This window comes from Poecilia latipinna, unplaced genomic scaffold (genome assembly GCF_001443285.1).
Source record: "Poecilia latipinna isolate Pla-1442-1.1 unplaced genomic scaffold, P_latipinna-1.0 Scaffold21, whole genome shotgun sequence".
In the NCBI taxonomy this organism is placed as follows: domain Eukaryota; kingdom Metazoa; phylum Chordata; class Actinopteri; order Cyprinodontiformes; family Poeciliidae; genus Poecilia; species Poecilia latipinna.
In genome coordinates, this window is record NW_015112637.1 from 60281 (window position 1) to 73841 (window position 13561).

The 13561-nt window shown below is 39.4% G+C and overlaps 1 protein-coding gene across 1 annotated transcript in view; it reads right to left on the bottom strand.

Annotated features, from left to right (window-relative positions):
• inpp4b (inositol polyphosphate-4-phosphatase type II B) overlaps positions 1 to 13561 on the bottom strand; it is a 179077-nt gene that overhangs the window by 58737 nt on the left and 106779 nt on the right. Inside the window, exons 5-6 of the mRNA XM_015035564.1 lie at positions 12572 to 12677; positions 5469 to 5538 (exon numbers count right to left, since the gene is read on the bottom strand). Coding sequence (XP_014891050.1) covers positions 5469 to 5538; positions 12572 to 12625 — 124 coding nt within the window. The 5' untranslated portion in view covers positions 12626 to 12677. The remainder of the gene's footprint in view (positions 1 to 5468; positions 5539 to 12571; positions 12678 to 13561) is intronic.

Here is a 13561-nt window from a genome sequence, read left to right on the forward strand (position 1 = left end):
CAAATGAATAGGGATGCATCTGACACAGCACAAAATAAAACATATTCTTGCCAGTGGAAATCCTTGGGATAATCCTTCGAAAATTTAGCAAAGTTGAATAGGAAATCTAAACCAACAATGGCAGCTGCCATCCTCAAGGACACAGCAGAGCAGGAAGACATCAGAAGTCTTTAAAAGTCACAGGAGGTATGAAGCACAAATTAAATTCTATAATCAATAGCTGTGTCTGCCAAAGATAAGACATTTCTCATCTTCCGAGCTCCACTTCCTCGCTCTCTTGTTCAATGTCAGCACAGAAAATACACAACCCTCGTGTTGTTAATCTTTGCCCCCAAATCTCCTCTGTTTCCATTTTAATTGCTTATTTATTGTATGACACCAAGGCACAGGCTGTACAATCATTTTGAAGTTTTGGATGCTAACCCCGCCACCTGATTCACATTCTGCACCATCTTCCTCCTTTCTGCAGAGAGTTTCTAATAGCAGCAATCGAGGGGCTGAAAACGAAAAACAGCCCTAATGCTCTTATCTGCATGCTTGCAGCAGAAGGCGAAAAAGCTGTCAGCCTTAAACAGTGTTTACTGCTCCTTCTTCCTTTAGCTGGAAAAAAAAGTCACTCAATAAGACGGAGCCGGAGCACCCGAGGTGAAACGTTGACAACTTCGTGTCACGATGGTCAAACATGCGTGGCAGGAAGATGTTTTTGCTTTCATTTAAAACTGGGATCCATACTTCTGGAGAAACTGACAACACAGAAAATGGTGCCGTACACAACAAACTCCTCATTCAAAAAATTGACAAAGTTCAACTCAAAACTGTAATTTATTTCCACAGCTGTGTCATGCAGCGCCTGTCCCATTAATCCTGCTACCTCTGCGTGATGTGCTGTTGAGTGTTAAAGTGGCTCTCGCTCCTGCTGTATAGTTGTTTCTAAGAATGACTGCAAAAACATTTCTAAAGGTGCTCAACTTTTACTGCGCGCCTTCTAAACTGTTGTCAGCTAAATGGGTTAACTTTATTCACGCTCTTGGTGCCAATAGATCCAAGAAGGTGCATCACGGTGTGAGTTCATTGAAATTTTCACGGGGATGGCCAGGATCAGACCGTTGCCAACTCAGGGGAGGATAACAACTGTAAATCTATCCAAACTATAAAATTATCCGCTCATTGAGACTCGGTCATGACATAAAGGAAGTGTTATGATCCGTTGGTGGTTGGACTTTAGTCTTATCTTTGTTTCCTGTTTTGATCTCTTCCTGTTTATTAACTTAGATGTGGTCTTCTGTGTTTTACTTCTCAGTTTATCATTATTTGAGAATTTGATCTAAGTAGATCTAAGTTTCTTAGATTAGCGTTCCTTTCTGTTTCCTGTTAGTTTCATGTTTTTTTTCCTTTCTTCCCTGGTTTCCCAGTGTCTCAGTTTGTTCATCTTTCTCTCTTCCTCAGCCTGCCAGTTTGCCTCTCTTCCCATCTTTTTCACATCTCCTAATTTCACTTTGCTTGCTTTCTTCTCCAGATCCCTCTACGTGATTAGTCCCTCTGGTTTTTATGTCACTCTTTTCTGTTCCTCAGTGTATTTAAAGGTGACCCATTATGTATTCTTGTACGGGTTAGGATAGATCTGTGGGCAACACAAATATGTTCATGACATTTTTACACAACATCATTCTTTGATAATGAGATCTCAGTCTGTTTAGTTCTGTCTAAGTTGCTGGGAGCCACGCCCCCCAACTCACCATTTACACACACCATTTACACACGCACATGAAAATGGCTGCAAACAGATGCACAATTATACGACCATACATCTTTTAAAAGCAGAAGTGGAGCCTCCTGCACAACCAGCAAGAACTCAGCAAGTGGTTTCTGGATGGTAAGTCGACATCAAAACACTTGTCTTTTTCAGCAGCCATTGTACAGCGCATGCAGCAAGACAATGTGCTGGAACTTATCTTGGGTTGCTAGGTAATGGGCTGGGCTTTGCTGAGGTTGCTAGGTGACGGGCTGGGCCTTGCTGAGGTTGCTAGGTGACGGGCAGCGCTTGCTGACATTGCATTTCAGAGGTTTTTGAAACGGCTCATTTTTGAGACACCACAGACCATTAACTTATTGCCAAAAACCGACTGGGTGTTAAGGATTACTGGTTTGTAATGTTTTTTTCCTCTATCAGATTTTCTCTGAGCTTAGTTGTTTACCTGCCAAGAATTTTCCTTTTTAGCGTTCTAATATGCACTTTATGTTCAAATGTGTATAACTTTTCATTTCACATCACAATTATGCACTACTTTGTGCTGGTCTGTCGCATGAAATCCCAATACAGACAGACAGAAGGTGAAAAAGTTCAGGGGGTGTGAATATTTTAGCCGCTGCATGAGCCAAACACATGAATCCAGTTAAAGTCTGGAGAATGTTGGTGTTATGAAAACCTGCTCACACTTTAATTAGACTTGGCAGATTTCGCAGCAGCTGGTGACACAAACTGTTGCTTTAAAATACAAATAATCTTATGTCAGGTCAACCAATTATAAGCAACTTTGATCCTGTTTTTAGGAAGCCAGCAGCTCGTTCTGGGAGTGTTTCTGAAGATGGAGAAGCTTGTTTCTCTCTCATAATCAGGGAAGACCTGCTCTAAAGTTTACAAAGTGCAGCAGAACTGGGAAGATGTAGGTGAGAAGTGAAACTTTGCCAGTGACACAGAAACCTATTCAGACAGAATGCGTGTATGTGTGTGTGACTATGGTTTCTGATACAGACAGGGATATAATGTAGTGTATTTTATGGAAAACGTAAAGCATAAACAAAGAAACAAAGGGTTTTATTCCCTACTGCAGTGTTATAAATCACTGACTGCTATTGTTGATTCAGGCATGAAAGGACAACAAAGGGTTTTTATAAAGTTCTGTGAAACTCAGATAAATTTTCAACGTGGAGAACACATCTTTAAGAAGATCCTCAAATTAAAGAAATTCTCCAAAGAAAGTCAAGAATAAAGTTCTTAAGAGCTGGTCCACTTCCAAAGATGGATTTCTGTCATCTTTACATCAGTCTCTTTTATGTTAGATGATTATGTTCACTGCTTTGCTGAAGTGTTAACAGGCCTTGATCTTTTCAGATGTTGGCTGGCAGATAACTTCAGTGAAATGTATATATTTTTAGATATCCAGGCATAACAGTATAGACGTATTCAACTGTTTGACCTTTTCATTGCCATTTCACAAATTCATCAGTCGCATTGCATGGAGAGAATCAACTTTAAAGGTCTTCTATAAAATTCAGATTTGTGGAGAATTTGACTAATTATTGTTGACCTCTGCACCTTTTGAAGAGTTATCATGGCCATCTGTTCCTCTCTTGTGTGCCTGTTTAGGTGTTTTAGCAGGACTGTAGAAGTTCCTGATTCATTTTGTTTGTGGTTGATGAACAGTTTCTCCTCCCTGAGATGTTCAAAGCTTAAGATTTTTTTTTTTTTAATTTTCACGCTGATCTGCTGGTTTCATGTTATTCATAATGTCGCTTTTTTTCACTAACTATTTACAGCAGATTTAGGCTTGAAATGCTCTTTTAATTTCACTAACTAAATATAATATTAGTTTTTTTGGACTGGCCCGGTTTGTATTTAATGGAGAATACGCTCATGTATTTAAATGTACTTCCTCATAAAGTGAACCATGATGCAGGGAGGAGCAGAGGAGGAGAAAACAAAAAACTGAGGAGTTGGAAAAACACAAATCTAACAGAAATAAAGAATAATTTAACAAAGAATGAGCTAAAGCAGTAAAAACCGAGACATAAATAAAGAGCTAAGGAAAGACTGATCAAAATATAAGCAAAAAAACTAAGAATGAGAAAAAACTATAAACAGTTGATAAAAAAAAAAATCTGGAAGAAAACCGAAAACAACCCAAAAACCTGACAAAAGATCTGAATGTATATTTATGTGTGAATTAGAGTTAGCACTCTTTACATAACTTAACACCTGCTGAACACCAAAAACACAACTGATTTTTATATAACTACTAATAAACTCAAGCAGTTTTATTATTTGTATTTTTAAGGCTCTGTCTGAATGCAATGATAGATTTCTAATCAAAAAGACTGTTTTGATTTTCACTTATGAGTACCAGAAAATATCTTAATATGTGTGAAATAAAAAGGCATAAAAATGCTCCACAAAACAATAATTGCAGGGTAAATCGACCATAGAAAGGCTTATTATTTTTCCTGTGCTGCAGAAGATGAAATTAATGAGGATTATAGTTAAGTCTAGCCCCGAATTGACCCCTGAAAAAGCTCATAATTGTATTTAAATGAGATTTATTGTGGGCATGAGGATTATGGAAAGTGAATAGGATGACAAAAAGCTCAGGGTGAGGAAGGGGAATGGAGAGAAAGCAAAGAAAACTTTAAACCAGAGGAGTGATAGCTGCTGACTTCCACTATCTTCAGAGAAGCGGATTAACCTCTGAACCCCCCGGCTGCCCCTTGCCCCGTCCCACTAATCTGAGCACCAATCAGACGCCTCCGTTTTCCTTCCAGACACCTCTTAAGAAAATGAGTCCCTGCGCTGCGCCGCACAGAGGCCTGTTTCCTCACTGCTCTCTGCATGCTCATTTCAAAAGCTAATAAAAGTGGAAGAGAAAATTGCATTACGCAGTCTGGTGGCATCTGCAGGGAAGGCATTGTTTCTGACAGGCTGCAGATGTGCACCTGCAAAAATTGCTGCCATTCACTAGTTATTCACAGCAGAAAATATAAGTGACAACGACACCATTACAACAGGAGCCGGGCTGCTGGGGAGCACAGAGAAGTGATACAAATCTGCATAAAAGAGAGAGAATGGGTGCTGGAAGGAAAACATTTTCCGTGAAGTCTTCTTTAAACAACAACTGTGACGTTTTAGCACAGCAGGATCCTTTTCAGGTTCTCTCCTTTTCTTGTGACATTGTCTTTAATTTTCTCTCCACCCTTCTTGTTTTCATCAGAATCGGATCCAACTTTCTGTGCAGCTGGAGAATTATTCTCATGCAGCTGGATTCCTGTCGTTTCATCCTTCAGGGGGAGCCGAGGGGCTCATTTGCTGACTGCATGCAGGAGCCAAGATTTATTAGATCAAAACAGGGAAATCTAAAGTTTCTGTTCAAACTGAAGACGCTTCAAATTGTCTTCATTCAAAGTGTGTTCAAAGGATCAATTTTGTGGTTATTAGATGGAGAACATCAAGGGAATTTTACCAAAGATGTTTTGGGATTTTAACTCCTGTAAAGATTAAATAGATCAGAATAAAGTAGAGACGAATTACAGCAGTTTAACCTTTTCTTCCAGGTAAGATTAAACGGCTTTGAGTTGAGATCCATAATTACGGAGAAGACTTTGTGAAATTTTATGGAAGTAGGAGGAAAAAAGACATTATATCCCTGTAAAACAGAAAGGAATAGTTGGGTTACAGGTGATGATGGTAGGAAACGTACCTGGCCCAGTTAGAGCGTAATCTTCTCTGTCGATGCAGGGCTGGTCCGCAGGCTCACACACCAACGGACACTGAGGATGAAAGAAACACAAATATACATCAAAGTGTTTCTTTGTCTTATAAACACAGGCAGGTTTTGATTATTACCATGACGGGAACACTTAACCTCACAGTTACTAGGAATTTAAGCAATAAGTCAAGAGAAATATGACCAAGTATGAAAAGTATTCATACCCTTAAGCGTCTGTACATGATTATGAAGTGGACGGAAACAGACACATGGCATTGATAATATTTTTACAAAAGAAAACATTGAGAAGTGTGGTGGGCATTTCTCTTTAACCCCCTGAATTAATTTATTTTAATATATTTTGGAATCCGTGTTCTCTGAAACTCAAACCTTTCTGACTGTTTCTCTACCAGCCTCCACATCTAGAGGATCAAACTTCTGTCCATTCTTCTTTGCAAAGCACCTCAAGCTTAGTCAGACTGAACATCCTGAGCTGGTTTTAAATTTGGACTTTGACTAGGCCATTCTAACACATGAATCTGATTTGATTCTTCCTGTTGTGTTTTGTAGTGTTTGCTTTGGAGCAATTTAATCAACTTAAATCGAATTTCACTAAAACAAACACAAATCAGGGAAAAAGCAGACATTAGCATTTATAGACACACATCATAAAATACGACACGGTAAACAGCTGCTGATGTACCGACACTCAACAAATGATGTTGCACCTATACTGCAGTTATTAAGCTCATAAAAGGAAAAGTCTGGAGGGAAACATTGACTCTGACTTCTCTGAAATGGGAGCAGATCTGAAATCTGCCCCCTTCAATCCTAAATGAGTTGTTATTGATTTTCCAAATGAATAATTCCCTCTCTAGGAGCAAATATTAAATTATTACAAATATTGTATCTTCTGTATGTCAATTTGCACACAACCTGCAGCATAGAAATCCTAACTCCAAGCACACCAAACAAAAATGTTCAACTTCAGTTTTAAATCATCATTAATCGTGTTACTAAGCAACAAACTCATTATGTTCAGTGTTTTTCAATGAAGCTGCCAGAAAAAGAACTTGTAAATTTCTGAAAGTATTTAATAAAAACCTCCCATGTATTACTTTGAATTTCTAACCCTTATGATTCATGAATGCTGATGAATTTGCAGATGCCTCTCTTTTCACTCTTTGTGAAACTTGTGAGTTGTTTTTGTTCTCGGTGAATCCAGTAAGACTCGAACTGAAAACTATTTAAATTAAGTCTGAAAGTAGAGAAAAGCTAATATCATTGTAACAGCTCCTGCTCACGTTTCAGGTGCTGATTTAGAGCCGGGAAACATTAAATGAAGTGACACTCAAACGTCTACCGCCTGCTCAATGCCAGGTTTGTGTAAAATAAAAAGTTGGATAAAGTTAAAATAAATGCTTTGCAAACTTTTCCCACTTTTAATGTAACATTTAATAAATAAAACAAATCAATCTATAAGAGGAAAAATATAAAATTACTTCAATAAACTGGATGTAAACCACTAAATAATGCTTGAAGAACATAGATTCAGTTTCACTTCACATCTTTAGCCAAATTTTGCCTTACAGACAACTTGTTCTTTCAATCTTTGGGTTTGGGAGAACATCTCTTGTTCGCAGCTCTTTCCAGATAAATCCAGCGGTTTTCTGAGAGAAGAAGAAACACCACAGCCATGTTCTGCTGTTTGTGTTGCTGTTGAACATCCAACAGAATAAAGAGGAACCTGAACTTTCATTTTCATTCATTTGATTCGTCTTCTGGTAGTCTATTTAAACTGTCACTTCATTCCTCACCATCAGCTAATAGTGCCTGTGTGAAACATGGCTTATGGCGGCCAGAGCCAGGGTTATTTTAGTTTTTTATGCCTTCCTGTTCGTGTTGGTCCAGTAGGAGCCCAGATCAGAGCGCTCCTTCTGGATGCAGCCCATGGGGGTAAACCTTTGTGTCCTGCTAGCCAAGAAGAGGATAGCTCTGTTCTTTATTCTCAAGACCCCCAATCAACATGTGGCGAGCCAGAGGAGCCAGCCCACCGCAGAGATGAAGCAGGGAACCCGCATGGTTACTGAGCAAAGCCAGTCGCCGCTGGTTTTACAAACTGGTGCCAAGTTAGAAATGTTAACTTGGCGAGGCCGCGAAGGGAGAGAGGAGTTTCCTTCAGTCGACGGCTGTTGTTGTGGAGCAAAGACTGGATTAAACATGACTCAGCAGTCTGGCATTAAAAACACTCCTCACTCTTTTGTTGGCACAGCAATGCACATGAAAACAGACTTTATTGACCTTTTGCAAATATTTAGATCATTGACATGAATTGATTTTCTTAAAGGATACTGAACAGCGCCAAAGCTGGAAGCTCTAAAATTTAATTTAGCTGTTATTTTCTTTAGTGATCAGTTATAAATTAAGATTTTTTTTTCACTCTAGAGTCTTTTGTGTATTTCGTTCATTAGCACAATGTCATTTTGATCTTTGTCCAAGAAACGTCCTGGTGCCAGTTTTTGTCCGTCCATCTATCTGTGGTCAGAACTCCATTCAAAAGCTCACTGATTAATTAACAGCTTTCATTAAACAAATGAACTGATTAACTTCTCAGAGTCTCCATCAGAGTCAAGGTGGACACAGAAATAATTAGAACCAATCCAAACAGTTTTCACATCCACCTCCTGAGACTAATTAGTGTTAATCACATTGCACTGTGACCTCAAACTAACTACTATTGTTCTTCACACACTGGACAGATAAAGTAGTAACACATATTTTGCACTTTAAGGTCTTGGGTTTGTAGTCATGAAAAGTCAAAGTGTTTTGGTATTTTGAAAACTAAAGGGCGTATTGATTTAGAACCAGAAAACCTAAAATATTTGAAGTTAGGAAACATAAATCCTGATCAGCTTTTCCATTTATTTTTCAAAACAGAAAGACAATTTTATGAGACTATGTTGAATTTATCTGTCTCAACATACTGGCAACACAGAACAAGGATTTTGGAAGCCATTTTTCTGCAAAGATCACCGACAGGATCAACAACAACAAAAAACAGGATTATATTTTGTTTCCCGTAGGAATATGAATATGAAAGGTGTGTTTATGGGGCCAAACAAACGTGTTAAAAACAGCTAACTTGTTATAGGCTCACAGAGTTTCAGAAGTGTGACTGATATTGTCCTTAAAATAAACTTCCACTAACTCATAATTGTCACTTCCAGAAGAAGAAAGCAGTTTGTTTTTACAGTAGCTTGTAGAAATGAAGGCTGACTGACATCAGAATAATAATGCTGGTCAGAATTGGAGAAGAAACTTCAAATTTAATATAAATGCTGCCAAAATGTGTTAGTCTTTGTCACAAGTAGTGGTTCAAACTGGAAATGGAGATTTTGCTTTTGATCTGTTTGTTCAACAATTTTCATTTTAAAACAACGTAATCGCTCTTCAGCAACTCTCAGCTGCATTCTTTGATTTTCCTGTTTTCCCCATTTTCCTTTCAAACTTTTCAGCATATTTTTTCATCTTGATCATGAAAATGAGGAAAACTACTGAGAACTTCAGGCTCAACACGGCTTAAAAAAAATGTAGAAATAAAAAATACAAAAAAACCACTAAAACTTCCCTCTTACGCCACACTCTGCATCTCCAAATACAAATGTTAAATTCATGCCTCTGCTGGGCCTTTTAGTCCGCCCCTTGAAGCATTAAGTCTGGGTTTTCCTGATCAAAGCGGGGCTGACAGCTAACAATCGCTCTCGCTCGTTGCATGTCAGCTCTGCCTGGTCTGAGGAACCATTACACACAGCAAGACAGACAAATCTGTCCCCAGAAAAAAGCTTTTAATGGAAGAGAACAAACTCTTCTAGTTAGGGAAGGGATCTAGAGCAAGGACAACACCAATCAACGCCTATGCTTTCACACGCACACAGACACAGGGTCCAAATGAAACCCGGCCCATTGATCAGAACAAGCAGAGGTGACGTTTGACATTTGAAAATCCCAGTGAGAAGAGCCAGAGACAGAGAAAAGCATTAACAAAAAGCCCAGGAGCGCAGCTGCCGAAGGTGTTTTATCATAATTGTGGGTAGCGGTCAGTGTGAGGTCGACGCTTCTTTGATGGCTAAAATATGAGAGGAGATCAGATCAAAGGTGACTCAATTCTCTTTCTTGTTTTGGGTGAGTGTTTTCACAGGGTTAGTGGGATATTCATGAGAAACAGCAGCCACTCGAACAAATCAAACCGGAGCTCCCAATCCCAAACACCCCCCCAAGAAAATGCACAAAGTTTGTGCAGAAACTCCATCTGAAGCAAACCTTCCTGATGTCATTTCCCTTCCCTTGTTCCTCTGCACATTCTCTACAACAGAAACAGCATGCACAGGCGGAAATCTGCTCTGACAACACACACTCATACACTCTCACACATGCCAACACATTCATCAAGAAGACATGGGCAGATTGCCGGTGACACTCCAGAGCCTGGCAGGGACCCTCCCTGCACCAGCAACAGGGCTGGGCAAAGCTAAAGCCAGTCAACCGTGCAGAAGCCCTTGGTCAATTATATAAGAGAGTGATTCACACACACACACACACACACACACACACACACACACACACACACACACAAACGCACGCACGCATGCAAAGTGAGACAGCTCACTGACAGCAGGCATGAACTACAAGTCTATATGTTGCAACATTGTAATGAAAGTACATCAGACACATCATGAAAGCTGCTTCTCTAATATTTAAAGCCTGTTGGCTCTAAAGCACACATGCGCTTGATATTAATATGAAGAATGAAACTGAGTGAAATGAGGGAACATATCACTTCACTTCAGCTCGGATGGCATCCCATTTGCATGAACTTAAAGTCAAACTTTCAGGACGCTCGCTCTTCCCGTTCTCCTCCCTGATTGAGTTAAAAGCTGAGCAGCGAATGGGATTAGAGCGGATAACGAGGGCGGTGGCTGCAGCAAAACTACCATCCGGGAAATGTTTATGGGCAAATAAACAACGAAGTGGAAACACAGATAAAATAAAAGTGGTTGGAAAGATTTCAGATTGTTTCCCCATCAGCACGAACACGCTAACGCCGACGATAAAACGTCCGCACGCCGGGTAAATCCTCATTAGGGTTCACTTAAATTTATTTAATCTCACTGGAGAGTATGAGCAGAGCTGGTCTAATCCCAGGATAAGCAGAAGGGATCTGATATGCAGACACTCGTACTTTGCCAAATAACATGCTTCACATTTTATGGCTCTCTCATAAAGTAGGGTAAAAAAGTCTGAAAATACATTCAGCTTTTACAGTAGCAGCATAATCTCAAAAATATAAAGGTTAATAATCTAAACTTTTATTTGAGAAAGTGATGTTACTCTGTCCTCTTTAGCCCAACTCACATGCTAATTATGGGGTTTAATAATGGAGGCTGAAATAACCATGGAAGACAATTGAATTTGTTTGGTGAACAATTTCTGTGTTGATTTGGAACAATTACTTAGTGATATATTTTTTTTACCATATTTCTATTTAAATGTGTTGACTTTTCCTCATGCCAATTACTTTAACAAGATTTCCACGTCATCAGGAAGGGAAACGGCATCATGGATCCTCCACCTTTCATTCTGTGTTTGTTGAAAAATCTAAATCTTAGTCTCAACAAACCAGAACAAATATTTCCAGTTAAATCCCTGCTGGAGTTTCGCAGTCTCCATTTACATTTGTCATGTTAGATAAAGATAACGGTCTTTTTCTTGCATCTAGAGTCTGATGGTTGTTATTGAGACTTGGCAACCTCAAAATGCCACTCTGTGCTGCAGTCGTCTGACAATTAGATTTGGAGAGCTATTTTTTAAATCTCCCTTACCATCCTCCTCACTGTGCAAGTGGCGAGATAAAATAGGGTTTTCATCCAATCTTATTTGTCACTGTTCCAGTTTTTTTAAAACTTTTTTTATTTATTGCTCTCACTGCAAATATGGACAAGTTTAAGCGAGTTGTGATTTTCTTGCCCCCATTTTCTTACTTCCAGAAAGTAACACACACATGCTCCAGTCCGATGGCTGGATCGTTTTGAAGTCTGCATGGGAAACTGGCCTCTGCATTGTCACATTTATACCTCCATGACACAGAAAGCCATGAAGGGGGTGGGGCTTAATCGTGTCATTTATATTTTATCATTGTCATGATCAATTTCAATTAATGATGTTTAAAATCCCCTAAAATTATCATGTTGGGATTGTTAGAATCAATAAATATCAATGAATTTGAAAAAATATTAAATACAGTTAATGGGTGTAGTGTAGTAATATACATTCTACAGATGTGCATTAAAAAATGGAGATGTTTGTCAGGAGCAGTATTTGTGGTTGTGGGGTTATAATTGATGTGTCACACAGTCTCATAGTTTCCTAAAAATTGAGTAAAAAGTAGTTATTATCTTAACTTTTATTATTATCATTGCAGTGCCACAAAATGTCATGATAAATCTAAGTCCATGTTGCCCATCACTAATTATTAGTGAACCTATAATCACTAATTACAGTAATGTGCCTGTTACCTGGACAAAGTGAAATGAAGACAAAATGTTCTGGTTACATTTATTTTCGTACAGATTGAGGTTTCAATCCCTGTTCCACAGATTTGTGGAGCAAGTTATTCACAGAAGGTTTTATGTTTTTTGCTAAAATAATTTGAAAGAAAATCTTGACACACAATTGGCTGCAGTTAGTCCAAGAGTGCCATTTATTTTACTCCACCCTGATTGGCTGTAAGGATAACTGTAGATGCCAGCTTCTGCAGTAACGCAAATATAGTTTTCATCATGTGCCTTAGTGCATATTAATATATATTTGGTGTTTAAACTATTATAATAAATTAATTATAAGAATTTCTAGAAGGCGGTCTCAAGGATTGGTGGATTTTAGTTACTGGGTGGAGGTTGTGGTAAATACTGGGATACTGCTGTGGTGATGTAGTAAAAAAAAACACTTTTCTCTGTTGAACAGGGCACTAAAAACATGATTTTCAGTGTGATTCCTTTAAGGTTTGGTCCACATCTTGCGTTTAGAGTGTGCCGTACCTTCTGTGAGGACGAGTCGGTGGCGATGTGGTCAGCCTCCTCCATCTCCCCCATCTTCAGTCGACTCACTAACACTGTCCCTGCTGGGCACACACCATCCGACGACCTGAAAAACACGAGCATTGAGCTTCGAATAAAAAAGATCTTCCATCTGTAACTGCTTCACAATGATCAGACGTGGATGAAGTAACATTCTGGCTTTGAACAGGTTTCACAATTATGAAGCTTGTTGAATTAACATGCAGCAGCAAACACAGATGCTTTGCCCTGGGATTTCTTTACCTGACAGATTGTGCAGAAAAGTCTGCTTACTGAAAAACGCCGAGAAGTTTACAGGGAGCCGAGGGAGAGAACGTCTTACTTTACTGTTCAAATGGTGGCCCACAGAGATGACTGGACCTTTTCAGATACTGTAGAGCAGCACGGACAATCACTTTTCCAATTGCAGAGCTTGTGATTAAGGAGATGATAGAAAATCTATAGTATTGGCAAGCAGACAGAAGGTTTAAAATGAAGAAAAATGGCCCCTCCACATGACGGCAGCAAGTCTGATCACTTTAAAAGAGTCATCCTTAATGTGCTCGGTTCCACTCCAGCTGGAGAAAACGCTGGCTGCTGTGTGCCAGCTAGCGGTCTGAGGGGAGGTAGGAGGGATGACACACGACTGCCCGAGGAGGAAAAAAAACGTAGGGACGGTGATGGAAACAGAAGGGATCCTTTCAAAGCTAATCCATCTTGATGAGGTACAAGGAAGAAGTTTTTAAACACACACAGAAGAAAAGAGGAGAGAGGGAAGGAAGCGAACGGAGGAGGAGGAGGACTGGGAGCCTGAGGAGGCAGCTGCAGGGAAAAAGCGTCTCTGCAGTGGGACACAGAGAGCTTCAGTTAGTGCTTAATGTCTTACAGCAGTCTCACAGCAGAGAAAATAACATTGGCTGCTTTCTAAATCTAATCTTTGTCCCTCGCCAGACACCTGTCTAGGTGTTTACT